This window comes from Rhinopithecus roxellana, chromosome 13, assembly GCF_007565055.1.
Source record: "Rhinopithecus roxellana isolate Shanxi Qingling chromosome 13, ASM756505v1, whole genome shotgun sequence".
NCBI lineage: Eukaryota > Metazoa > Chordata > Mammalia > Primates > Cercopithecidae > Rhinopithecus > Rhinopithecus roxellana.
This window is the reverse complement of record NC_044561.1, coordinates 10,679,818-10,707,734: the sequence shown is the minus strand read 5'-3', so window position 1 is coordinate 10,707,734 and position 27,917 is coordinate 10,679,818. Positions and strand designations below refer to the sequence as shown.

Sequence of the window (27,917 nt, the reverse complement as noted above, 5' to 3'; positions counted from 1 at the left end):
TCGGCCTTCGGTGTAGCTGGGACTACTCGGAACTCCTTCTATATTTTGCTGTAGGATAGAACTGTAGAACTTACTCATCCTGGTTAACTAAAACTTTATACTCTAACAAATTATCTGCACATATCACCCTATCCCTGCAGTGTCATGCTCTTTTGGTTACTATAGCTTTGTAGTGTATTTTGAAATCAGGTGATATGAAGCCTCCACCTTTGTTCTTGCTCAAGATTGCTTTGGCTATATGGGGTCTTCTGTGGTTCCATATATTAATTTAAAGCTTGCATTTTCTGTTTCTGTGAAAAATGGCATTGGAACTTTGATAGGGATTGCATTGACTCTGCAGACCACACTGAGTAGTGTAGACAGTTAAGAATATTAATTCAGGCCAGGCACAATGGCTCATGCCTGTAATCCTAGCACTTTGGGAGGCTGAGGTGGGAGGATCACTTAAGACCAGGAGTTCAAGACCAGCCTGGATAACATAGCGAGACCCCATCTCTACCAAAAAGTTTTTAAATTAAAAACAATTGGCCGGGCGCAGTGGCTCACACCTGTAATCCCAGCACTTTGGGAGGCCGAGGCAGGCAGATCACGAGGCCAGGAGATCGAGACCATACTGGCTAACATGGTGAAACCGTGTCTCTACCAAAAATACAAAAATAAAAGAAATTAACCGGACGTGGTGGCGGGTGCCTGTAGTCCCAGCTACTCAGAAGGCTGAGGCGGGAGAATGGCGAGAACGCGGGAGGCAGAGCTTGCAGTGAGCCAAGATGCGCTACTGCACTCCAGCCTGGGTGACAGAGCGAGACTGTGTCTCAAAATAAATAAACAAATAAAAAATATTAGCCAGGCATGGTTTTGGGATGTTGAATTGAATTTCCTTGTTTTTTTTTTTTTTTTTTTTTTTAAAGCTCAATAATATTCCACTCTGTATATGCTACATTTTGTTTATCCATTCATCCATAGTGGACATTTCAGTTGCTTCCACATCTTGTGTATTGTGCATAATGCTGCAGTGAACATGAACCTGGCAATAGCTCTTGAAGATTCTACTTTGAATTGTTTTGGATGTATGCTCAGAAGTGGGATTGCTGGACCATATGGGATTTCTATTTTTAATTTTTTGAGGAATTTCCAAGTGGTTACACCATTTTACACACTCAACAATAGAGTACAAGGTTCGAATTTATCCACATCCTCACACTTACTGTTTTCTGTTTATTTGTTTGTTTGTTTGTTTTTATTTTATTTTATTTTTTTTTTTTTTTTTTTGAGAAGGAGTCTCGCTCTGTCACCCAGGCTGGAGTGCAGTGGCCAGATCTCAGCTCACTGCAAACTCCGCCTCCCGGGTTTACGCCATTCTCCTGCCTCAGCCTCCCGAGTAGCTGGGACTACAGGCGCCCGCCACCTCGCCCGGCTAGTTTTTTGTATTTTTTTAGTAGAGACGGGGTTTCACCGTGTTAGCCAGGATGGTCTCGATCTCCTGACCTCGTGATCCGCCCGCCTCGGCCTCCCAAAGTGCTGGGATTACAGGCTTGAGCCACCGCGCCCGGCCTGTTTGTTTTTAATAGTGGCAATCCTGGGTGGTCGTGGTGGGTAGCTCACACCTGTAATCTCAGCACTTTGGGAGGCCGAGGCAGGCGGGTCACAAGGTCAGGAGATCCTGTAATCCCAGCTGCTTGGGAGGCTGAGGCAGGAAATCGCATAAACCCGGGAGGCAGAGGTTGCAGTGAGCCGAGATTATGCCACTGCACCCCAGCCTGGTGACACAGCGAGACTTCATCTCCAAAAAAAAAATAAAAAAAGGCGTAACATTGAATACATAAAAGAAGACATAAGAAAAGATGGTCATCATCGTGAATCATTAGAGAAATGCAAATCAAAACCACAATGAACTATCACCACACACCTCCATTAGGACTGCCCCCGCCTTTTTTTTTTTTTTTTTTTTTTTTTTTTTTTTTTTTTTGAGACCGAGTCTCGCTCTGTTGCCAGGCTGGAGTGAAGTGGCGTGATTTCAGCTCACTACAGCCTCCGCCTCCTGGGTTCAAGCGATTCTCCTGCCTCAGCCTCCCAAGTAGCTGGGACTATGGGTGTGCACCACTCCACCCAGCTAATTTTTGTATTTTTAGTAGAGACGGGATTTCACAGTTTTGGCCAGGATGGCTCGATCTCCTGACCTCATGATCCACCTGCCTTGGCCTCCCAAAGTGCTGGGATTACAGACGTGAGCCACCGCGCCCAGCCTTCTTTTTTAATGTTCCTTTTTAGTGAACCATCTTTTGATTCCTGTGATAAGAGACACATAGCAAAAACCTGTAGTGTGGTGGTAGTTACAGACAAAAGGGGTTGAGCAAAACAAGATACAGTTGGTAATGTCAAAGTGATTTTAAAGCATAAACTATTCATAGACACCTGAAAGTTCATGGTATGCCTTATTTCCCAAGTATCAACAATAAAATATATAAAACAAAACCTATAAATCCAAGGAGAAACTAGCAAGTATGGAGTTGTTATGGAAGAGTGCATCCCTCTTTGTCATCAGTTCTCTGAAAGATAGATTGAGTAAACCAAAAAACCAGCAGAATGGTTAAGTGGAGCAGACAGGAACAGACCAAACTCCATGGACCAGACTCCTTTTTTTCAAGTGGTACCAGATGAAGATGATCTCATGTTTTCTCAATTAAAAGGAGGCAGTTGACCGGGTCTGGTGGCTCGCACCTATAATCCCAGCACTTTGGGAGGCCGAGGTGGGCCAATCACGAGGTCAGGAGATCAAGACCATCCTGGCTAACATGGTGAAACCCTGTCTCTACTAAAAATACAAAAAATTAGCTGGGTGTGGTGGCAGGCTCCTGGAGGCTGAGGCAGGAGAATGGTATGAACCCAGGAGGCGGAGCTTGCAGTGAGCCGAGATCGCACCACTGCACTCCAGCCTAGGCGACAGAGCGAGGCTCCTTCCCAAAAAAATTTTAAAAAGCGGGGGGCAGTTATTTCGTCACTGAGTGTTGATACAGTAGAGGGGCACACTGACCATAAGCTCCTCTCTCCAAAAATTTTGTTGGATTATAATTTTGCAGAGCAAATTATGGCCACATTTGACTGTTAACACTAGAAATTTATAATATTAACACTAGAAAATTGTAATGTTGTGTTTAAACCAGTATTTTGTAACTAATCTGTCCTGTCGTTGAACTCTTGTTCTATGAGTTGAATTACCAAAATAGAATTTTTATTTCTAAAAATATTCCCAATACTGAATAAGCTGGCTTATTATATATGCTTTTTAATGCTATGTTAAATTATTATTATATATCCTGTTGCATGTCTAGTTGAAAATTACTGGCTTAGGGCCTCATGCACCAAACCAAAGCAAAATAAGATTTGAGTAGTGGTTCTTTTACTTAAGAAAATATATTTCAGGCTGGGCGCGGTAGCTCAAGCCTGTAATCCCAGCACTTTGGGAGGCCGAGACGGGCGGATCATGAGGTCAGGAGATCGAGACCATCGTGGCTAACACGGTGAAACCCCGTCTCTACTAAAAAATACAAAAAAATGGCCGGGCGTGGTGGGCGGGCGCCTGTAGTCCCAGCTACTCAGGAGGCTGAGGCAGGAGAATGACGTGAACCTGGGAGGCGGAGCTTGCAGTGAACTGAGATCCGGCCACTGCTCTCCAGCCTGGGCGACAGAGCAAGACTCCGTCTCAAAAAAAAAAAAATATATATATATATATATATTTCAGAGCATTTGGGGCCACCTGTGTACTGTGTGTTAATGGTGTTGTAGGATAATTGGATCCTAGTAAGACAAAGTTCCCCTCTAGAGCATTATCTTGTCATAGAATCAGATAAATATATCAATAATTCTTTGGATTAGTAGACTGATAAATATTATTTTTTTTTTCTTTTTTTTTTTTTTTTGAGACGGAGTCTCGCTCTGTTGCCCAGGCTGGAGTGCAGTGGCCGGATCTCAGCTCACTGCAAGCTCCGCATCCCGGGTTTACGCCATTCTTCTGCCTCAGCCTCCCAAGTAGCTGGGACTACAGGCGCCCGCCAACTCACCCGGCTAGTTTTTTGTATTTTGTAGTAGAGACGGGGTTTCGCCGTGTTAGCTAGGTTGGTCTCGATCTCCTGACCTCGTGATCCACCCGTCTCGTTCTCCCAAAGTGCTGGGATTACAGGCTTGAGCCACCTCGCCCGGCCTAAATATTATTATAGAAGCATAAACTTTATTTAGAGACAGAGTCTCACTCTGTTGCCCAGGCTGGAGTGCAGTGGTACAATCTTGGCTTACTGTCACCTCCATTTCCCAGGTTCAAGTGATTCTTGTGCCTCAGCCTCCCAAGTAGCTGGGATTACAGGTGTGTGCCACCATGCCTGGCTAATTTTTTTGTATTTTTAGTAGAGGCAGAGTTTCACCATGTCGTCCAGGCTGGTCTCAAAACTCCTGTCCTCTAGTGATCTGCCCACCTCAGCTTCCCAAAGTGCTGGGATTGCAGGCGTGAGCCACTGCACCCGGCCTTAGAAGCATATAGAATAAAGTTATTTTACTGTTTTCTATTCTAGCACTTATCCCAAGGAAACAAGAAATGTTGTCTTATTGCCTGTCAGTGTTATTTTATTGCTTTGGTCAGTGGGCCAGATGTTGACATTTATTAATATGAAAATTTCTTATACACAAGATTGTAATAGAATGTTTATCATAAAGATAGTAGTAATTCTCAAGATTCAAATTCATAAAATTGAAGGCATAATTTTTATTATTGCTTTTACTTAGAATTCTGGTATATCAGACATTAAGGACAACTTGGAAAGAACTGGGCCCCATGTTACTGCCGCAAGTGTGTTTTTCGAATAATACTTTCTAGGTTTTGTTATAAAACTACCCAAACATCTTGATTCAGTTTCTTGGAAGAAATGGTCATATCATTTTGTAAGTGAGAGAAACAAAGTTGATACAAATCATCAAGGTGTTCTCTTGGGTCCATTTTTGTTAGGGATAAAGATGTACGGTTGTCGGTTATTTGAATGTTTCTTCTGTGTCAGAGGAATTTGATACAACAGTAGGAAGGTGTTTTGGAGGCAGAAGTGCAGAATGCAGTTATTCTCACCAGAATGCAGTTGCCATTTAAGACCATGGGAAATGTAATCCCAGCACTTTGGGAGGCGGAGACGGGCGGATCACGAGGTCAGGAGATCGAGACCATCCTGGCGAACATGGTGAAACCCCGTCTCTACTAAAAAATACAAAAAGCTAGCCGAGCGAGGTGGCGGGCGCCTGTAGTCCCAGCTACTCGGGAGGCTGAGGCAGGAAAATGGCGTAAACCCGGGATGCGGAGCTTGCAGTGAGCTGCGATCCCGACACTGCACTCCAGCCTGGGTGACAGAGCGAGACTCTGTCTCAAAAAAAAAAAAAAGACAATGGGAAAATGCTTGTTTGTGTATTTCTGGGTTTATAAACGCATGTTTCTGGGTTTATGAAAATACACATTCACCCAATTAACAGGGCTAGGTTCTCTCTTAGTTTTGAGAGTCGCTGTATGCTGTCTCATGTCAGTTACATCCATCCTCCCTAGCTTGAGGCCTTTTTGTGGATAATATCCATGCTACCTTCACAGGTATGAAACAGGTGTTTACACAGAGTGTTAAAAATATAATACTTTGCCAATTTGCATTCTTCAAATATTCTGAGGGCTGTTTTTAATGCCATCTGTCTTTCTCTCTCTTTTAAGCTCTGCTTATGATAATGTCAACAAAGTTCGAGTAGCTATCAAGAAAATCAGCCCCTTTGAGCACCAGACCTACTGCCAGAGAACCCTGCGGGAGATAAAAATCTTACTGCGCTTCAGACATGAGAACATCATTGGAATCAATGACATTATTCGAGCACCAACCATCGAGCAAATGAAAGATGTGTATCCTTTTTAGGCAACTAGCCAATTCCACTGCTTGGTAACCTTGTTGAGTAAATAGAACTTGAAATTTCCTGAACTTAAAGGAAAAGTGCTTTAAACATGCTAAAGGGAAAATCGTAATCTGTTTGCCATTTACTCCCTAAGTCTAGTCATGGAAAATCTTGGTTAACTCCATTTGCAGTCATGTTTTTTTCTGTCCAAGGGATGGTTTGTTGTGATGATGAAAAGGTAAAGGGAAGATCAGTAGTAGACTAAGAAAGAGGGTGCCCTGGCTGTCTACCAGGTGAAATCAGGACTGTCCTGATCTTAGAATCAGGTCACTACTTTAGGTCTCAGTTTCCCCACCTTTAAAATGAAGGAACTGGTTGTCATGATCTTTCGGGTCAACTGGGCTCTGAAATTATGTGATTAACTATGACCAACATTTAGATATCTGGACTGAACAGGTTTAGAGGATGCTGCCTGGGCAGACTCCATTTGAAAGATAGAGAGGTTAAGTATACTGAAGAGGATCTACAAGATGGGAGAGGGTTATACAGCACTCCTACCAGTTTACCCAATTTGTATTCCACCCCTCCAGGGTGCGGGAGCTCGCTGTCTCTAGGCAGCCCTTTCCATTTTTAAACAGCTCTGTTAATAAGTTGTAGTGATATTTGAAGTGAAATGCCTCCTGCCACTACCACCTGTTGGTCCTACTTTACTTTTGCCATGAAAATAAGCCTCTCTCAAATGACAGATTTTAAAATCATGTTTCCTTTGAATCCCATGCTGCGCCACTTCTAGCATCAATCTGTAAGAAACAGAGAATAGTATTTACACAGAAGAGAGTAAAAAAAATGCAGAAATACTGCTAATGAAATAATACTATGATGAAGTTAAAGGCTAAATGCTTTAATAATTTAATTTCTGTTAGAAGGAAAGTAGCCATAGCTGAAGTTTTAGGTAGTTAAATAAGTGACCAGGCAAGAAAGCAAGTGGAACAAAACACGCACAAACCCCTTCTTAGCATGACTTGCCCATAGTTTTATTTATTTAGGATCTTAACAGTTATAAGAGAGTAAGAAAATAGACTTAGGGTTGGATTTACTAGTAAGAGTATGTTTCTAGACCTGTATTTCTGGAAGTTTTATGTTTGGCTTTTGAGGAGCTTGAGAGGAGGGGAGCGGCAACAAGAAGGAAAAAGAATAGTGACATTACAGGTTACTGAACCAAACAGAGGAGGGAATATGTGCTACTTACAGGCCACCAGTATTTCCAGCAAACCTTGGAGGGGGTTCATTGATGGTGGACAATTTAGAGAACAAAGAGGTTGAGACTTGAAGATTGACCAGAATTTCTGTAACAGCCCGTTTCAGATCTCAGTCTAGGCCCATAACTGGATCAGTCAGATGTAATGCCGTAATTCTTGCCATCTCACAGGACCTAAAAGAAGTTAACGACTTCAGATTCCTTCCATGAAAGAAACCAAGTTTTCCTCAGTTTCTTTCCTTTAAGGGCCTCATCGTGTAATAATGGACTGTTTGGGAAGAGAGTCAAGAGGATGCATTTTTGTTTTCAACGCTTTGCTAAATATGACCAGCTAATTGGTGTTTTACTTAACCTGTGCAAACAGATACATAGTACAAGACCTCATGGAAACAGATCTTTACAAGCTCTTGAAGACACAACACCTCAGCAACGACCATATCTGCTATTTTCTTTACCAGATCCTCAGAGGGTTAAAATATATCCATTCAGCTAACGTTCTGCACCGTGACCTCAAGCCTTCCAACCTGCTGCTCAACACCACCTGTGATCTCAAGGTCAGCCAGGTTATTAACTATTAAGGTGATATATATTGAAAAACTCTTTCACTGAAGCATAGTTATATTTGTCACTATCGTATTTTAAATGTCACCAGAAATGCCCAAAAACATTTTTGTGGCAAAAATGCTAGTAGAGTGGTAGTCCTCTTCTTCCGTATCCCATTGCTCCTTTTCCCCCAGAGATACTTTTTTTTTTTCTTTTTTTTTTTTAAGACAGAGTCTTAGTATGTTGCCCAGCCTGGTCTGAACTCCTGGGCTCAAGCAGTCCTCCTTTCTCAGCCTCCCAAAGTGCTGGGATTACATACATGGGCCACAGCACCAGGCCAAGATAACTAACTACTGTAACAAATTGGTGGCCGGTTGCGGTGGCTCACGCCTGTAATCCTAGCACCTTGGGAGGCCGAGGTGGATGGATCACCTGAGGTCAGGAGTTTGAGACCAGCCTGGCCAACATAGCGAAACCCCATTTCTACTAAAAATACAAAAATCAGCTGGGCATGGTGGCACGCCCCTGTAATCCCAGCTACGTGGGAACTGAGGCAGGAGAACCGCTTGAACCCGGGAGGTGGAGGTTGCAGGAAGCCGAGATCACACCACTGCACGCCAGCCTGAGTGACAGAGCAAAACTCCGTCCCCAAAAAACAAACAAACAAAAAACAAATTGGTGTATTTTCTCCCAAAGTATTTTCTATGCTCTTACATACATGTGTACTTTTATACTTTATGTAGGTAAACAGGATCATGTACATTATGTATTAGTTTTAAAATCATCTATTTCGTTGGTTACATTTTTCTTCAATAAATTTTATTCAAAAGATAGCAGCAGAAAACTTAACCTCACTGACTTTAATACCTAATATGGCATTCCAGCTAAATAAGAAAACCCCAAATTCTTTACAGTCCTCAGAGTTCTCCTGAAAATATGCAGCATTTACATATTTCTATTTTAATGGGTATCACAGGTAAACAAGGAGGGAAATTTATGGATATCTTAGATGTGATAGAGCGATGTCAATTCAGTCTAAAAAAATGCACAGGAATTCAAGAAGACCTCAATAAATGGGAAGATATCCCATGTCCATGGATCATAAGACTTAGTACTGTTAAGATGGCAGTATTCTCCAAATTGATCTGCAGATTTAGTGCAATCCCTGTCAAAGCCCCAGCTGTTTTTTTTCTATAGAAATTGACAGGCTGATCCTAAACTTCATATGGAAATTCATATGGAGGAGGAGGACTGATACACTTCCTGATTTCAAAACTTGCTGCAAAACACAGTAATCAAGACAGTGTGCTACTGGCATGAGAATAGACATATAGGTCAGTGGAATAGAAGCGAGAGTCAGTAAATAAGCCCATATATCTCTGGTCAGCTGAATTTTGACAAGGATGCCAGGACCCTTCATTGGGGAGAGAATAGTCTTTTCAGCAAATGAATCTGGGACAACTGAATAGCCACATACAAAAAGATGAAAAAATTAATTCAAAATGGCTGGGTGCAGTGCCTGTAATCCCAGCACTTTGGGAGGCCAAGGCAGGTGGATTGCCTGAGCTGTGGAGCAAGTCCAGCCTGGGCAACATGGCAAAACCCCATCTATACCAAAAATACAAAAAAATTAATCTGGGCGTGGTGGCATGTGCCTGTGGTCCCAGCTACTCAGGAGGCTGAGTGGGAGGACTGCTTGAGCCTGGGAGGTGGAAGTTGCAGTGAGCAGAGATTGTGCCACTGCACTCCATCTGGGGTGACAGGGTGAGACCCTGTCTCAAAAGGAAAAAAAAATTCAAAATGGATTGAAGAACTCAATTTAAAAGCTAAAACTTTAATACTCTTAGAAAACATAGAAGTAAATCTTTGCAATCTTATGTTAGGCAAAGCCTCTTAGACATGACACCAAAAGCACAGGCAACAAAAGAAAAAAAGTAAGTGAAGTTCATCAAGATTAGAAACTTATGCTACAAAGCAAACCATCAAAAAAGTGAAAAGGCAAGCCACAGAATAAGAGAAGGTATTTGCAAATCACACATCTGGTAAGAGACTTACAACTAGAATATATGAAGAACTCATAATATAACTCAATAAATGAAAAGGTAAATAGTCTAGTTTAAAAAATGGACAAAGGATCTGAATAGACATTTCTCTAAAGAAGATATACAAATGGCCAATAAGCACATGGAATGGTAGACGCTTGACATCATTAGTCAATAGAAAAATGCAAATCAAAATTACATTGAAATAACTTTATCCTAACTAGGATGGCTGTAATTTAAAAAGTCAGATAGTAAGTGTTGGTGAGGATTCCACTCCTTAGTGAAAATGAAAACATGCATCAGGCCGGGCGCGGTGGCTCAAGCCTGTAATCTCAGCACTTTGGGAGGCCGAGACGGGCGGATCACGAGGTCAGGAGATCGAGACCATCCTGGCTAACACGGTGAAACCCTGTCTCTACTAAAAATACAAAAAACTAGCCGGGCGAGGTGGCGGCGCCTGTAGTCCCAGCTACTCGGGAGGCTGAGGCAGGAGAATGGCGTGAACCCGGGAGGCGGAGCTTGCAGTGAGCTGAGATCTGGCCACTGCACTCCAGCCTGGGTGACAGAGCGAGACTCCATCTCAAAAAAAAAAAAAAAAAGACAAAAGTATAAGAAAACATGCATCTACACAAAAACTTGAACACAAATCTTCATAGCGGTATTGTTCACTATAGCCAATAAGTAGAAACAATCTAAATGTCCAACTGATGATGAATAAATAAAATGTGGTGGATCCACACAGTAGAAGAGAAAGGAGTGAAGTACTGATAATGCTACAACATGGATGAATCTTGCAAACATTATGTCTGTGAAGGAAGGCAGTCGCAAAGGACACATATTGTATGATTCTGTTTACATGAAATGTCTAGAATAGGCAAATCCATAGAGAGAGAAATTAGATTAGTGGATTACTGATTGCCTAGGGCTGGAGGAGTTGGGAGAATAATGAAGGAAGGAATACTAACTCACTGGAATCTCTTTTTGAGGTTATAAAAATATTTTCAAATTGGATGGTGGTAATGGTTGTGTAAGTCCACCATTATAATACTAAAACCATTGAGTTACACACTTTAAATGAGCAAATTGTATGATGTGTGAATTATAGCTTAATAAAGCTGCTTCAGTACATACAGATGTATAGCAATAATCATTTGTTAGATTTCAGTTCGACAGACACTCCTATGAGAAGCCCTGTGAGATATGCCAGACAAGAGAGATGAGGGTCTGCCCTTGAAATCTGAAAACTGATAGATCAGAAATCTGGTAGACAGTAGGTGATTATAATGAGATGTTCTGTAACTGAGATGGAGAAAAAAATGGTGTACAGATGCAAAGGAGAGAGGTGGTTTAGCTCTGGCTGGGGCTAGGAGGCAGCAGGGAGAAGGTGGTGTCTGTGCCGGCCCTCGAGGATGGGTAGCTTTTCCTGTGGGAAGCCAGCGGCTGTATTGGACATGGAGTATTGTAGGCAGAGGGTACAGAAATAAAATAAGGGAGGGACTACTACCAAAAACACTGAGTCTTCCTCCCTGTGGCTGCAGCATTGGATGAGTAATAGGGAGTCATTGACACTAAGCTGGAAAGGTTGGTTGCAAGTAGATCATGGGGAGCCTTCTAGAACTGTGTGTAAAAAGCAGTGGGTTTTGTCACGGTGGGTGAACACGGTGGCCAATGTCCAGTAAGGTGTTGTAGAGGACAGCTTCCTTCATCAGATATTGTGTGGACTGGACTCTGTCACGTCTTAGGATCCTTCTGATACAGGTTTATGTCCTTTCCACATGGGATGGAACCAGCTTCTTTCCCTGGATCAGTGCAACTAAGAGTCAGGTGGGCACAAAAGGAATAAAGCTATGTTTAGGATGGCTGTACTGCTTCTTTGACACTTAATGATTTTCTTGAAAATTTACAGTGAATATTTTTATGTCTCCTCATGTTTTTTTTTTTTTTTCTTTGGTTATCATCATAGCCCTGTTATGGCAGATTGCTTTTGGTTTTTTTTTTTTTTTTTTTTTTTTTTTGAGACGGAGTCTTGCTCTGCCGCCAAGGCTGGAGTGCAGTGGCCGGCTCTCAGCTCACTGCAAGCTCCGCCTCCCGGGTTCACGCCATTCTCCTGTCTCAGCCTCCCGAGTAGTTGGGACTACAGGCGCCCGCCTCGTCGCCCGGCTAGTTTTTTGTATTTTTTAGTAGAGACGGGGTTTCACCGTGTTAGCCAGGATGGTCTCGATCTCCTGACCTCGTGATCCGCCCGTCTCGGCCTCCCAAAGTGCTGGGATTACAGGCTTGAGCCACCGCGCCCGGCCTGCTTTTGTTTTTGGAGAGACGTTCTCAATCAATATTTTAAGCATATAACATTTCTGGGAAGAATTGGCTCTTATTTTTGCTTGAAAGTGTTCATCCTTAAGAATAAAACAAACAGAACCAGACTACTTTCTCTGTTGTCTCTTCCCAGTTTATGGACTTGTCTTTAAGGCCATTCTATTCACCTGCTCACACTCACACACACGAGTTGTTGGCCATGGCATAATTCAGGCATCGTCTTGAATACCCAAGTTAACACAAGGAATCAGAAGCATAACATTATATTTTGAATATTTAAAGTGGTACAATTCACTAACTTCTATTTTATTTATTTTAATTTTAATTTTATATACTTTTTCGAGACAGTCTTGCTCTGTTGCCCAGGCTGGAGTGCAGTGGCATGATCTCAGCTCACTGCAACCTTCACCTCCTGAGTTCAAGCAGTTCTCCTGCCAAAGCCTCCTGAGTAGCTGGGATTACAGGTGCCGGCCACCATGGCTGGCTAATTTTTATATTTTCAGTAGAGACGGGGTTTCACCATATTGGCCAGGCTGGTCTCGAACTTCTGATCTCGTGATCCGCCCGCCTTGACCTCCCAAAAATGCTGGGATTGTACGGGCGTTTGCCACCGCACCCAGTCTTCACTAATATTTAAAAGTATACAGTGGCCAGGTGCCTTGGCTCATGCCTGTAATCCCAGCACTTTGGGTGGCTGAGGCAGGCGGATGGCCTGAGGTCAGCAGTTCAAGTCCAATCTGGCCAACTTGGTGAAACCCTGTCTCTACTGGAAATACAAACAAATTAGCTGGGTGTGGTGGCACACGCCTGTAATCCCAGCTACTTGGGAGACTGAGGCATGAGAATCGCTGGGAGGCAGAGGCTGGAGTGAGCTGAGATGGTACCACTGCACTCCAGCCTGGACGACAGGGTGAGACTCTGTCTCAGGAAAAAAAAAAAGTATGCAGCACTCTGTGTGTACATCATTCTCATGGGTATAAATGTAAGAAGAGAGAATCTCATTCAGAGATGGGAATGGTGTGTCACTGATTTGGTACAGTGAGCATGTCCAAGCAGGGCAAGAGGCAGTGGTAGTTCAGTGTACATATGACATGAACTACCTGTCATACTACATGACATGTACATACGACAGTATACATAGAACACCACGTGAGGAGAGGACTTGTGTTTCCTGGAGCTCTGGGATCACTACACATTGATCACATCCCCAGTGCCTTGTGGTGACCGTGATGCCCATTCCCACAGGACCCTTGGCCTAGGAAGTTTGTAACTTGCAGCCTCACTGACCTCCTGTTATTTAGGTCCTTTTGAATTTTCAAGAGGATTTTGTCCCTTTATCCAGTGGCTTCTGTGTTACAAAGTGTTTTTTTACTCTTGAACCCTTACTGATATCAGCTATTTTCAGTGTCTTAGACCTTTAACTTTTGGCTCTGGTATCAGTCAAGGCCTACAGAAATAAGCTTGCTTTTTGGTTTCCATAAACATGCTTTGCACTTATTATCTGAAGCTTAAGACCCAGCAGACATTGACATCTCAGGACCCTTCCAGGATCCTCTCTTGTAGGCTTTTTCAGGACCACGGGAACTCACCAGGGTTACAGACCCTCTATGGAGGCTCTGCTAGCACATTTCTAGTGTAACTGCCAGGGAATGTGAGCTATAGTAGTCTGTACCCTTGTTTACTAGACTGATCCCACAGAAATCCCAGTTGGAGTCACAAGATGCTGGGATCACAACATGTGAAAATTCTGGCTGTGCCTGTGAAAGACTGTGATAGATACAAATGAAACACGTCTTTTGGGCTCCCTTTGTTTTTGAAAATCTGAATTTACACAGCCCAAAAGGTATATTTTCTTGAACCATATCTTTATTTTCCTTTGTATGGAATTATACTGAGTACTACTACTTTTTTATTTTGTAGCGTTGGCATTGTGTTGGTTAGTGTCATGTAAATTTGGTTAGTCTTTGATATTATAGTGTTGATAGACCTCAAAAAAAAGTCATGGCCAGGCCTGGTGGCTCACACCTGTAATCCCAACACTTTGGGAGGCTGAGGTGGTTGAAGCACCTGAGAGGTGAGAAGTTCGAGACCAGCCTGGCCAACATGGTGAAACACCATCTCTACCAAAAATAGAAAATAAGCCACACCACAGTATTGGAGGGCCAGATGATGAAAGGCCAGTAGATGGTTGAGACCGGAGAAAATGAGAAAGTATGAATTTTTAAAAAATAAAATATTCTTCAGTATATGAAACTTAAAAAAAAAAAAGCTTTGGGAGTAGATTTGACTACCTGGAAGGAGAAGGAAGTGGGAAGATTCTTTGGAAATACTTATATTTATAGACTAAGTAGAAGACTCACAGAAAGTAGAGTCTGAGAAATAGAAGGTCAGTGCAGATCTTCACAGCAGTCGTCAGAGCTCCAGCAGGACAGGCTGAGAAAAGGGTACTGGTTGTTTTTGGTGACTTTATCCAGAACAGTTTTTGTCAGTTCACGTAATTGAGATTGCTTTGTGCTAAGCAGATAATGAAAGGTAGGGATGCTTCTTAAAGTGTGTCCTGTAAAGACTTCTTCAGCCTGTGTCCTGGTCTCTAACATGTTGATTGCTTTTCAGGTTGTTGGGAAAATTAATTAATGAATTTCTAGAATGCCCAGAAAGTATCTGCAACATAGTAATGGTAACAGCTAGTTAGTATCATTATGATTGCTATTGCCTTTTTTATTGTTGTGATGTTTTGATGTGAAAGGTTAGAATTTCTAAGAAGTTTTTTTCTCTCTTAGATCTGTGACTTTGGCCTGGCCCGTGTTGCAGATCCAGACCATGATCACACAGGGTTCCTGACAGAATATGTGGCCACACGTTGGTACAGGGCTCCAGAAATTATGTTGAATTCCAAGGTAAGGACTAAGTTTGCATAAAAAGAAATCCAGTAAGTAGGAGAACTTTCTGAATGCATTGCAGTAAGCCGTAAGTCTCCCTCTCAGTCTCTGTTTCTACTTGTTGAGAGTTGGCCTACCTGGTCAGAGCCAAGGTGCTGTCTTTTTTTTAATTTAATTTAATTTAATTTTTTTTTTTTTTTTTTGAGACAGGGTCTTACTCTGTCACCCAGGCTGGAGTGCAATGGCACCATCACGGCTCACAGTCTCAACCTCCCAGGCTCAAGTGACCCTCCTCACCTCAGTCTCCAGAGTAGCTGGAACTACAGAGTGCACCACTACGCCTGGCTAATTTTTTTTTTTTTGAAATGGAGTCTCCCTCTGTCGCCCAGGCTGGAGTGCAGTAGCGCAATCTCGGCTCACTGCAAGCTCCGCCTCCTGGGTTCACGCCATTCTCCTCCCTCAGCCTCCCGAGTAGCTGGGAGTACAGGCACCCGCCACCACGCCCGGCTAATTTTTTGTATTTTTAGTAGAGATGGGGTTTCACCGTGTTAGCCAGGATGGTCTCTATCTCCTGACCTCATGATCCGCCTGCCTCAGCCTCCCAAAGTGCTGGGATTACAGGCGTGAGCCACTGCACCTGGCCACACCTGGCTGATTTTTTAATTTTTTTTTGTAAAAGTAGGGGGTCTTCCTATGTTGCCCAGGCTGGCCTTGAATTCCTGAGCTCAAGGGATCCGCCCACCTCAGCCCCCGCACCAAAGTGCTGGGGTTATAGGGATGAGCCACCACACCTTGCCCCAAGGTGCTGTCTAAATTTTGTTTGGCGTTGAACTTCTGGGCCTAGGCCTCAGCCTCTCTACCTCAGCTAGTATAGTGCTGACGGTTGTAGAGTAGGAGAGGGTATGCCTCTCCAGTCACTATTACCATAAGTGGTCTGTGTTTCACTCCTTGGACAGCTGTCCTGAAGTCCTGCCTATCGCTGTCACTGTTAGGTGTGCGCTGGGTTTGTTGTAGAGGTTATTCAGTAATGTGTATTTCTGTAAACATGGGCCAGGGCTGTTCTATAAAGGTCAAATTTATCTGATAATGAAGAATGTCTCTTTGGCAGAATTGTAATTTGTTGTACTTGAAGAAAACATAAATGTGGACAGAGTAGGAACTGCTGTGGGTTCTTTTGAAATTATATGATTTCCATGATTTCCTGCTTCCAGATGAAGTGCTTTCTTCTGCATCTGTGAGTGGCTATAGAGAGTGCATCCAGGTCTCATCCACACTGTAGTAGAGCAAGGTCTGTGTCTTGGTCATAAGAAATGGTTGAATAAGTTTACAAAAGCCCAAAAAAGTGAAGTGTGACATTTTTTGTTGGGTTTGTGAGCCAGGAGGCAAAAATTGAGGGCTGTTATGGAGATTGAGATTCAGTATTTTTACTGTCATTTGCAAATAATATATGAATAAGGTGTGAAAATTGAGTAGTTAAGTAGGCCTGACATACTACCTATAACTAGTGTCTCAGGTTTATAAGATTCTTAAACACAGTTCCATCTGCTATCATGTAAAGATACTTGAAGAAAAGCAACAAAAATAGACATTGGATCTTGTATCTAGGGCCCAGGAACCAGAAATAGTCCTGAGAGGCTTAGTGGAAATGAAACAACAGGTCTAATTAGCTCATAGGCTTCTTTCTCTTCCTCCATCCTTTATGAGTACAGATAAGCTATTAGATTTTTTTCATAAGGAAATGGAATTTGTTTAAAGCATTTAGTTTTTCTTGATGTCCTACATTTGTTCAGTTTAGTTATAAAAGTAAAATCTCATTAACATAAATTCCATTATAAAGAAGGATTTGGTGTAACAGATGTTTCAGAGGAGAAAATGCCATGTTGACTCTCTAATTCTGTATCACAAATAATCCCACATAACAGGTTCTTTCTCTGACTGGCCACGTGACAGCCATTCTAAACAAGGAGCATTGGCATGCCAGTGTTCAGTGCCAGTTGTAAAGGGAGCTGTTGGTGTGCGTTTGTCCTGGTGTGGCTTCTTGGTCTTGCAGTCTCCGTTCTGACTTAGATGCCACCACTGTCTTCACTTCTTGATTACCCTCCAGGGAGAAGTAGCCAGAGAGGGTGTTCTTCAAGATGACCAGCTTTTCCTTCTACTTGCAGGGTCACCAAAGTGAAAATTGAGTGTTCATTTTTTTCTTATTTGCAATACCTGTAGCCTGAGAATGTTACTTCTAACAGTTGTCTTCATTTTGTTCATTTTTATTAATGTAGAAAATTATCAAACCCATAGAAAAATTGAGAGTAGAGTGAACACTCATATGCCCCTGTCCTTGATTCTCCAGCTGTTAACATCTTGTCATATTTCTTATCCCTCCTTCCCTCTCTTACTCTTTCCTTTCTCTCTCTCTCTCTCTCTCTCTCTCTCTCTCTCTCTCTTCTTCTGTCTCTTCGCTTTTGTCAGACCATGTGACACTTCAGCAACATACACCACTTCACTCCTAGACCCTTTGGGGCATACTAATGCTTCTTACAAAGAAAGTGTTCTTCCCACAGCTAGAGTACCTTTAGACTTTCACAAAATGATCAGCATTAATTCCATGACATCCCATCCCCCCAAAAAAGTCTAGGTAACTCTGTTTTCAACACATGATTTAATAGTTTCATGCATTATTCTTAGTCTAGAACAGTCTTGCCCTTCCTCTCTTCTTCAAGATATTCAGTACTTTGCAATGTACAGATCAGTTGTTTCACAGAGTGGTTCACATTGTGGATTCTTCTGATGAGATGTAGCTTGCACGTTTCTGACATGACCACTACAGATTCCTGGAGAATGGTGTATGTGAATCTGTTTCCCAGCAGCCTTCCCCCAGTGATTCAGCACTTATTTCTGTCAGTTATCATATTGGGGGTTATAAGATGGTAATTTTCTAAATTTATTCTTCCTTTTACTTGTATTAGCTAGCATTCTTCTATGAAGATTTTTCCCGTTTACCCTTTCTCTTCCTGTGTATCCTACCTTTGTTTTTAAAACACTATTACAGACCCAGGATTTTTTATTTATTTTTTTTTTTGAGATGGAGTCTCACTCTGTGCCCAGGCTGGAGTGCAGTGCCGCAGTCTCGGCTCACTGCAGGCTCCACCTCCCGGGTTCACGCCATTCTCCTGCCTCAGCCTCCTGAGTAGCTGGGACTACAGGCGCCTGCCACCACACCCGGCTAATTTTTTGTGTTTTTAGTAGAGATGGGGTTTCACCATGTTAGCCAAGATGGTCTTGATCTCCTGACCTCATGATCCGCCCACCTCGGCCTCCCAAAGTGCTGGGATTACAAGCGTGAGCCACCACACCCGGCCTAGGATTTTTTTTTTATGTGTTGTCCATTTTAATTTTCTTTTTTTTCTTAACTCATATTGTCCCAGTTTTGAGAAGCTAGAGCACTCTGTGTACATATTTGTAACGTTTTATAGAATTTCAGCTTTCAGAAAACTTGCTCTGTTTTAGCTTGTTTAGGAAAGAAAAAAATTTTTTAAAATAAAAGTTGCCAAGCACAGTGGCTCACACTTGTAATCCCAGCACTTTGGGAGGCTGAGATGGGTGGATTACTCGCCAGGAGTTCGATACCAGCGTGGCCAACTTGGTGAAACCCCATCTCTACTAAAAGTACAAAAAATTAGTCAGGCATGATGGCGGACACCTGTAATCCCAGGTGATCTAACCGCCTCAGCTTCCCAAAGTCCTGGGATTACAAGCGTGAGCCACCACGCCCGGCCTATAATATGAAACTTTAAAATGTATTAATTAATTTTTAAATAGTAAACCTACTACATGTTAAGTTGTATGTTTTTCATAAGAATAAGTTTATTTTCCACAATAAAAACATTTTAGTGAGGCCAGACGTGATGGCTCTTCCCTATAATCCCAACGCTTTGGGAGGCCAATGCAGGAGGATCACCAGGAGTTTGAAACCAGCCCTGGCGACATAGTGAGACTCTGTCTGTACAAAAAAAAAAAAAATTTTTTTTTTTTTTTTTTTGAGACGGAGTCTCGCTCTGTCGCCCAGGCTGGAGTATAGTGGTGCGATCTCAGCTCACTGCAATCTCCGCCTCCTGGGTTCATGCCATTCTCTTGCCTCAGCCTCCCGAGTAGCTGGGACAGGCACCCGCCACCACACCTGGCTAATTTTTTGTGTGTTTTTAGTAGAGACGAGGTTTCACCGTGTTAAGTCAGGATGGGCTCAATCTCCTGACCTTGTGATCCGCCCGCCTCGGCCTCCCAAAGTGCTGGGATTACAGACGTGAGCTACCGCACCCTGCAGTCTGTACAAAAAATTTTAAAATCACCTGGGCGTGGTGGTGTGCACCTATAGTCCCAGCCACTCAAGAGGCTGAGATGGGAGGATTTCTTGAGCCCAGGAGATTGAGGCTGCAGTGTACCATGATCACACTACTGCACTCCAGCCTGGGCAACAGGGTGAGATCCTGTCTTTAAAAAAAAACAAGGCCGGGCGCGGTGGCTCAAGCCTGTAATCCCAGCACTTTGGGAGGCCGAGACGGGCGGATCACGAGGTCAGGAGATCGAGACCATCCTGGCTAACATGGTGAAACCCCGTCTCTACTAAAAATACAAAAAACTAGCCGGGCGAGGTGGCGGGCGCCTGTAGTCCCAGCTACTCGGGAGGCTGAGGCAGGAGAATGGCGTAAACCCGGGAGGCGGAGCTTGCAGTGAGCTGAGATCTGGCCACTGCACTCCAGTCCGGGCGACAGAGCGAGACTCCGCCTCAAAAAAAAAAAAAAACAAAACAAAAAACAATCTTTTGGTGAAAAGAGTGGCATTGTATTCATTTTTGCACGTCTCTTTAATGTCTGGCTTAATAGAAGACAGTTGGATTCTCATCTGGTTCTGCATTCAGTCTGTCAAATATGTTGTTTCGGTTTAAGTTCCTGAGGAAAACTCTTCACACAGGTATGTAGCTGGAAAAAGGAGGGAAATTTTAGTAGTCTTTTCAGCTACTTGTGGCTATTCTTTGATACTACGCCCAATTTGAACAAGTGGTGGTTTCTTAAAGGTTAATTGCAGTGTGGAATCTGAAATCATATCAGTGAACTCTTGATACTATTTTGTTAAAATTCATTAGTCTACCTTGCACTCATACTCATGCGTGATTTTGTTACGTATTTGGAAAATACTGGTTCACTGAGTTACACAGATACTCCAAATGTCACATTTCATGTACAAATCATCACTTGTCATATTGCATCTGGAAAAATCTCCTTTCCACTCGTGACTGAAAAGGATGAAAATGTCCTAGTAGTATAATAAATGTACTGTGACCTCTCCAATCCTCTAGAGGGAACCCATAGGGGTCTCTGGAACACTCTTATAGAACCGCCAGTTAGAACTCCTAAATACCCTTTACCCCAGATTCAGGCTCACCGATTTTTTATCTTTTGCCCCATTTGCTTTATCATTCTTTGTGTGCATGTGTGTGGGCACTCCCACGCACTCTGAGTCATATGAGAGTAAATTGTAGCTATGCCCCTTTACCTTGTTTCAGTATGTATTCAAACCATGGTTCTGTTGTTCCCTGGGGACATGTGGCAATGTTTAGAGACATTTTTGGTTGTTACGATGAGGGGTAGGGGGTGCTCCTTGCATCAAGAGGCCAGAGATGCTGCTAAAAATCCTACAATGGGCCGGGCGCGGTGGCTTAAGCCTGTAATCCCAGCACTTTGGGAGGCCGAGACAGGCGGATCACGAGGTCAGGAGATCGAGACCATCCTGGCTAACACGGTGAAACCCGGTCTCTACTAAAAATACAAAAAAAACTAGCCGGGCGAGGTGGCGGCGCCTCTAGTCCCAGCTACTCGGGAGGCTGAGGCAGGAGAATGCCGTGAACCCGGGAGGCGGAGCTTGCAGTGAGCTGAGATCTGGCCACTGCACTCCAGCCTGGGTGACAGAGCGAGACTCCGTCTCAAAAAAAAAAAAAAAAAAAAATCCTACAATGTACAGAACAGCCCTCCCAATAGAAACTTCCTCAGCCCAAAATGTTAGTCATACTGAGGTTGAAAAACCCTGCCTTAAGAGTATTCTCTAATATGACCACAGTACAGTTTTCAAAATCAGGAAACTTAATACTGATTCAGTATCTAATGCACAGTTTATATTCACATTTTGGATATTATCCCAATAACCTTTGAACTATACCCCACTCAAACCACCCCCCCCACCTGGGCACAGGCTCACACGTTATACTGTCGGGTTTTGTTTGTTTGCTTGCTTAAGACTGGGTTCTCAGGACAGGCATAGTGGTTCACACCTGTAATCCCAGCACTTTGGTAGGCTGAGGCAGGTAAGTCACATGAGGCCAGGAGTTCGAGATCAGCCTGGCCAATATGGCGAAACCCTGTCTCTACTAAAAATGCAAAAAATTTCGCTGGGCATAGTGGCAGTCGCCTGTGATCCCAGCTACTCAGGAAGCCGAGGCAGGAGAATCGCTTGAACCCATGAGGCGGAGGTTGCATGAGCTGAGATCGTGCCATTGCACTCCAGCCTGGGTGACAAAGCCAGACTCCGTCTCCAAAAAAAAAAAAAAAAAAAAGAACGGGTTCTCATTCTGTCACCCAGGTACCATGGCACCGTCTCGGCTCACTGCACCTCCGCCTCCTGGGCTCAAGGCCATCCTCCCAACTCAGCCTCCCAAGTATCTGAGACTACAGGCACGTGCTACCCGCTCCTGGCTAATTTACTTATTTATTTTTGTACTTTTCGTAGCGACAGATTGTTGTGTTTCTTTAGTCTCCTTTAAGAGTGCCGATGAGCTATTTTGTAGAATGCCCCTCAGTTTTGTGTGATGCATTTTTTACATGAATACCAGAAAAGCAGTGTTTTACTTCTCGCTTCATTGTATTAGAAGGCTCATCCGGAGCCAGGCATGGTGCCTCGTGCCATAATCCCAGTACTTTGGGTGAGGCAGGAGGATCATTTGAGCCCAGGAGTTTGACACCAGTCTGGGCAAATAGTGGGACTCCTTCTCTACAAAAAATTTAAAAATTCACCAGGTGTGGTGGTGTATGCCTGTAGCCCCAGCTACTCAGGAGGCTGAGGTGAGAGGATCACCTGAGACAAGGGAGTTGAATTTGCAGTGAAGCATAATTACACCATTGCACTTCAGCCTGAGTGACAGAGTGATGACACCATCTCTTAATTTTAAAAGAATCAGCTTATATTCCTTGGAGAAACATCTTTTTTGCACCATTGTAAAGAGTCAGAATCCTTATGTGATTTTTTTTTTAATTTTTATTTTTAGAGACAGGGTCTCACTCTGTCACTCAGGCTGGAATGCATTGGCTCAGTCATAGCTCACTGCAGCCTCCAATCCCTGAGCTCAAGTGATCCTCCCACCTCAGCCTCCTGAGTAACTGGGACTGCAGGTGTGAGCCACTGTGTGTGGCAAAAATAATAATAATAATAATAAAATAATTAGATAATACCCAGTGTTGTTGAGGACATGAGGAAATGCATTTTCTTTCACATGCTGCTATTAGGAGTCTAACAGTGCAACTGCAGTCATAGCTCACTGCAGCCTCAAACTCCTGGCCTCAAGCAGTGCTCCCACCTCCGCTTCCCAAAGTATCCTCCCATGACTTCTAACAGGATTCCTTTAAAAGAAAATATATTTCTGAAAAACGAATAGGAAAAGAAGATGAGAATTCTTTTTTTAAATTTATTTTATTTATTTATTTATTATTATTATTATTTTTTGGAGATGGAGTCTCGCTCTGTTGCCCAGGCTGGAGTGCAGTGGTACAGTCTTGACTCACTGCAACCTCTGCCTCCCAGGTTCAAGTGATTCTCCTGCCTCAGGCTCCCGAGTAGCTGGAACTATGGGTGCCCACCAGCACACCCGGCTAATTTTTGTAGTTTTAGTAGAGACAGGGTTTTACCATGTTGGCCAGGCTGGTCTCGAACTCCTGACATCAGGTGATTCGCCCATCTCGGCCTCCCGAAGTGCTGGGATTGCAGACATGAGCCATCATGCCCAGCCGAGAATATTTTAGAAGAGATTGGTAAAATATGATGGAGCTAGCACACTCTCCCCCCAGCCCAGAAAAGGTTTTTAGACATTTTTTGTTTTTCCAGCTCCAATTTATGACAATTCTAAGTCTGTCTCTCAAATTGTTTCAAAAAAGGACTGATGTATACTTTGGAAATTCTTATTTAATAAGTTAATCAACTTTGTGGGTTTGTTGTTGTTTTGAGACGGAGTCTCGCTGTGTCACCCAGGCTGGAGTGCAGTGGCACGATCTTGGCTCACTGCAACCTCTGCCTCCTGGGTTCAAGCAATTCTCCTGCCTCAGCCTCCCACGTAGCTGGAATTACAGGCACCCACCACCATGGCCAGCTAATTTTTTTTTTTGTTTTTAGTAGAGATGGGGTTTCACCATGTTGGCCAGGCTAAGCTCAAACTCCTGGCCTCAAGTGATCTGCCCGCCTCTGCCTCCCAAAGTGCTGGGATTACAGGAATGAGCCACTGTGCCCAGCCCAAGTTAATCAACTATGAAGAGAAAAATAAAATCACATGATCTTGGTTGTTCCGCTTCTCAAAGAAAGCCAAATTGTTTTTTGTTTTTCCATGCTGTTTACTCATATTTCCGAATTGTAGAGTCAAAGGAAAAGTTCAGAGTCCCATCAGCAATGCACCTGTCATACAGGAAGATCTCTTCATGTCCTATAACACCTGATGCCATTTTCAGTCTTTTCTCTCTTTCTCCTGCAGGGCTACACCAAGTCCATTGATATTTGGTCTGTAGGCTGCATTCTGGCAGAAATGCTTTCTAACAGGCCCATCTTTCCAGGGAAGCATTATCTTGACCAGCTGAACCACATTCTGGGTAAGGTTCCCGAGCCCTTCAGGAACTAGATTTACTCAAGTTTGCCTGCCTACAGCTTATATCAAAGTCACTTCATTAAATTAAGAAGAGTTCTAATACACTCTTTAACCTGTGGTAGGTGTGAATTTTTAACCTTCCCTGATTTAAAATGTTAAGGACTTTTGTGTAAAAACTTAAGAAAAGTAAGCATTAGGGGTGGTGATAAACCGTTAATTATCAGGGTTCATTCTGACTCACAGTTGATGGTGTGTAGTCATTTGCCTTGGTCTTGATAGCTAACAGCTAATTTTTTTATCTGATAGGTATTCTTGGATCCCCATCACAAGAAGACCTGAATTGTATAATAAATTTAAAAGCTAGGAACTATTTGCTTTCTCTTCCACACAAAAATAAGGTGCCATGGAACAGGCTGTTCCCAAATGCTGACTCCAAAGGTAAATGTTATTTCGTTGATTAGTTTTTTCTTAGACTTAGCTTTGTGTTTGTTAAATTGTTAGGTCACTAGCCTGAAAAGTGAGCCTATGGCTATTGGATAATGCTTTCTTTAGTGCTCACTCTGAATTACTGTCTTCCCTTTTTTTTGGAAACAGTGGCAATGCAGTAAGGGAGCCTGGTAATGACTGTCTAGTTCTCCCCATTTTGGTTTCTTTGCTAATTTTAACTTGCATTAAGGTCACTTTCTTTTGTTTTGTTTTTGTTTGGGACAGAGTCTCACTCTGTCGCCCAGGCTGGAATGTAGTGCCCCAATCTCAGCTCATTGCAGCCTCCTCCTCCTGGGTTCAAGCGAGTCTCCTGCCTCAGTCTCCCGAGTAACTGGGACTACAGGCGCGCACCACCACACCGGCTCATTTTTGTATTTTTAGTAGAGACGAGGTTTCACCATGCTGGCCAGGCTGGTATCGAACTCCTGAGCTTTTGATCTGCCTGCCTCGGCCTCTCAAAGTACTGGGATTATAGGCGTGAGCCACAGTGCTTGGCCTAATAAGGTCACATTTTTAGGTCTCAGGAACTCTAGAACCTTGCAAACAAATCACACCTTTTCATCTCGTCACTTGATAATTTTTAAAATCAGGTTTATTGAATAATAATTTACACAGAATAAAATTCACACTTTTTAGTTGTGTGGGCCTCTGAATTTTAACAAACATGAACTGTCGTGTAACAACCACTGCAATTGAGATGTGGAATACTCCCATCATCCCCAAAAGTTGCCTTGTGCAATTTGTAGTGGGTCACCCCTCTCCAAACCCAATCTCTGGCAATCATTGATCTGATTTCTATCCCTATAGTTTTGCCTTTTCCAGCATGTCATGTTAATGGAATCATGGAGTATGTAGCCTTTTTATGTCTAGATTCTCACATTCAGCATAACGCATTTGAGGTTTATAAAAATCCATGTCATTTTTTTGTGTCAGTCTCTTCAACAAATGGTGCTGGAACAATTAGACACCCATATGCAAAATTTACAACACTCAAAATGGAACATAAACCTAAATATAAGGCCTAAAGTTATTAACCTTCAAGAAGAAAACAGGAGAGAATCTTCATGACCTTATGTTAGGCAAAGATTTTTTAGAGTACCCATAAAAGAAAAAAGTGATACATTTGGTTTTTACCCTTTTTTTTTTTCCAGGTCAGCTTTGTTTAATAATTGTATTATCTTCTATTCCTATTTAACATGTACCTGTTAAATGTATTAGGCGGCTAGTTTTTAAAACATCATGCTATTATAAAACCATGATAGGCAGAATAATGACCCTCCCATCCACCCCCATGGCTATATTCTAATTTCTAGAGCCTATAACTGTGTTAGGTTCCCTGGCAAACAGGAATTATGGTTGCAGATGCAATCAAGATTGTTTATCAGCTGACCTTTTTTTTTTTTTTTCCAACTGCTCCTTACAGAGCAGGGCTGATCCATGAGCAGTGTGGTATGCCCAGAGTAGGCCCGTCAGCTGACTTTTAAGATAGGAAGGTTGCCAGGCGCGGTGGCTCACACCTGTAATCCCAGCACTTTGGGAGGCTGAGGTGGGTAGATCACGAGGTCAGGAGGTGGAGACCATCCTGGCTAATATGGTGAAACCCCATCTCTACTAAAAAAAATATATATATATATACAAAAAATTAGCTGGGCGTGGTGGCAGGCACCTGTAATCCCAGCTACCTGGGAGGCTGAGTCAGGAAAATGGTATGAACCCAGGAGGCGGAGCTTGCAGTGAGCCGAGATCACGCCACTGCACTCCAGCCTGGGCGACAGAGCCAGACTCCGTCTCAAAAAAAAAAAAAAAAAAAGATAGGAAGATTATCCTGGATTGTCTCTCTAGGTAGGTGGATTATCTAGGTGAGCCCATTTATAAAAACAGGATTCCTTAAAAGTGGAGGAGGGAATCTGAATAGGGTGCTTGTCCTTCCATATCTTTATCTGCATATGTGTGCGTATTTTCTCTATAATTATTATTATTATTATTATTTTTTTTTTTTTTTTTGAGATGGAGTCTCGCTCTGTTGCCCAGGCTGGAGTGCAGTGGTCGGATCTCAGCTCACTGCAAGCTCCGCCTCCCAGGTTTATGCCATTCTCCTGCCTCAGCCTCCCGAGTAGCTGGGACTACAGGCGCCCGCCACCTCGCCCGGCTAGTTTTTTTGTATTTTTTTTTTAGTAGAGACGGGGTTTCACCATGTTAGCCAGGATGGTCTCGATCTCCTGACCTCGTGATCCTCCCGTCTCGGCCTCCCAAAGTGCTGGGATTACAGGCTTGAGCCACCGCACCCGGCCTATAATTAATTTTTTAAAAATAATTATTATAAGGGTTAACTTTTTTAAAAATTCAGAAATTATAGAAATATTTAAGAAGGTAAAATTCTTTTACAATTATTCCCTAAATGTCATTGTTAATAGAATTATGTCTTGAATATCTTTTCACATCAGTGCATAGATCTAGCTTATTAATGATTTTATAGCATTTTTATCCAGTCTTGTTAGAAATTTAGCTATTTCTAACTTCCTGTTTTATCTATATGTGTTTATCTGTACATGCATATTAATATATGTGTATATGTAGATTTAACAACTGTCTACTTAAATGTTGAATTGGTTTTATGTATTGACCTGAATGAAGGCTGAGAAATACTTGGTTGTTTAAAACTGAATTTCTTTTGAAAATGGTAGACACTTTCTTTTAATCTTTCATTTAAAGGTAGAAGAATTTCATCATTGTAGACAGTTAAGAAGTATAGGAGGAATGGTAAGGGAGTATGATCCTGATCACCAGGATCCCACAGTAACCTTTCGTTTTTTTTGCACTAATGTGTGCAAGCTTCTATCTGTGTGGTTGTAATTATATAATGTATTTTGGTTTTGGGGTTTTTTTTTTTTTTTTTTTTGGTTTTGTTTTTTTTGAGACAGATCTGGCTATATCACCCAGGCTGGAGCGCAGTGGCGCAATCTCGGCTCACTGCAACCTCCACCTCCCAGGCTCAAGCCATCCTCCCACTTCAGCCACCTGCATAGCTGGGACTACAGCTGAGTAGCTGGAACTACCTGCGCCACCATGCCTAGCTAATTTTTGTATTCTTTATAGAGACAGGGTTTCACCGTGTTGCCCAGTCTGGTCCCGAAGTCTTGAGCTCAAGCTATCTGCTCACCCTGGGCTTCTAAAATGTTAGGATTACAGGCATGAGCAGCCACACCTGGCATGTAATGTATTTTGATGGTAGGATATTTTTAGCGAGAATGTCACATGCATAATACATGTTACTGATTAGATTGGCTTGTATATTATACCTCCTAAGCATGTTACCTAAATGTTACTAAATGTTATTTCCTGAGTTGCTTTTTTAAAGAGGTGCATAAGCAACAGAGATGCATCATTAGGCCTGGAATGGTGGCTCATGCCTGTGATCCTAGCCCATTGGAAGGTCAACGCAGGAGGATCGCTTGAGGCCAGGAATTTGAGACCTGCTTGGACAACATAGTAAGACCCCATCTCTACAAAATTAAAAACTTCAAATTCAGCCAAGTATAGTAGTACCTACCTGTAGTCTGAACTACCTGGGGAACTGAGGAGGGAGGATTGCATGAGCCCAAGGAGGT

The 27,917-nt window shown here is 42.8% G+C and overlaps 1 protein-coding gene across 1 annotated transcript in view; it reads left to right on the top strand.

Annotated features, from left to right (window-relative positions):
* MAPK1 (mitogen-activated protein kinase 1) overlaps positions 1-27,917 on the top strand; it is a 106,244-nt gene that overhangs the window by 53,052 nt on the left and 25,275 nt on the right. Inside the window, exons 2-6 of the mRNA XM_030913899.1 lie at positions 5,729-5,911; positions 7,524-7,713; positions 14,838-14,954; positions 23,713-23,827; positions 24,130-24,261. Coding sequence (XP_030769759.1) covers positions 5,729-5,911; positions 7,524-7,713; positions 14,838-14,954; positions 23,713-23,827; positions 24,130-24,261 — 737 coding nt within the window. The remainder of the gene's footprint in view (positions 1-5,728; positions 5,912-7,523; positions 7,714-14,837; positions 14,955-23,712; positions 23,828-24,129; positions 24,262-27,917) is intronic.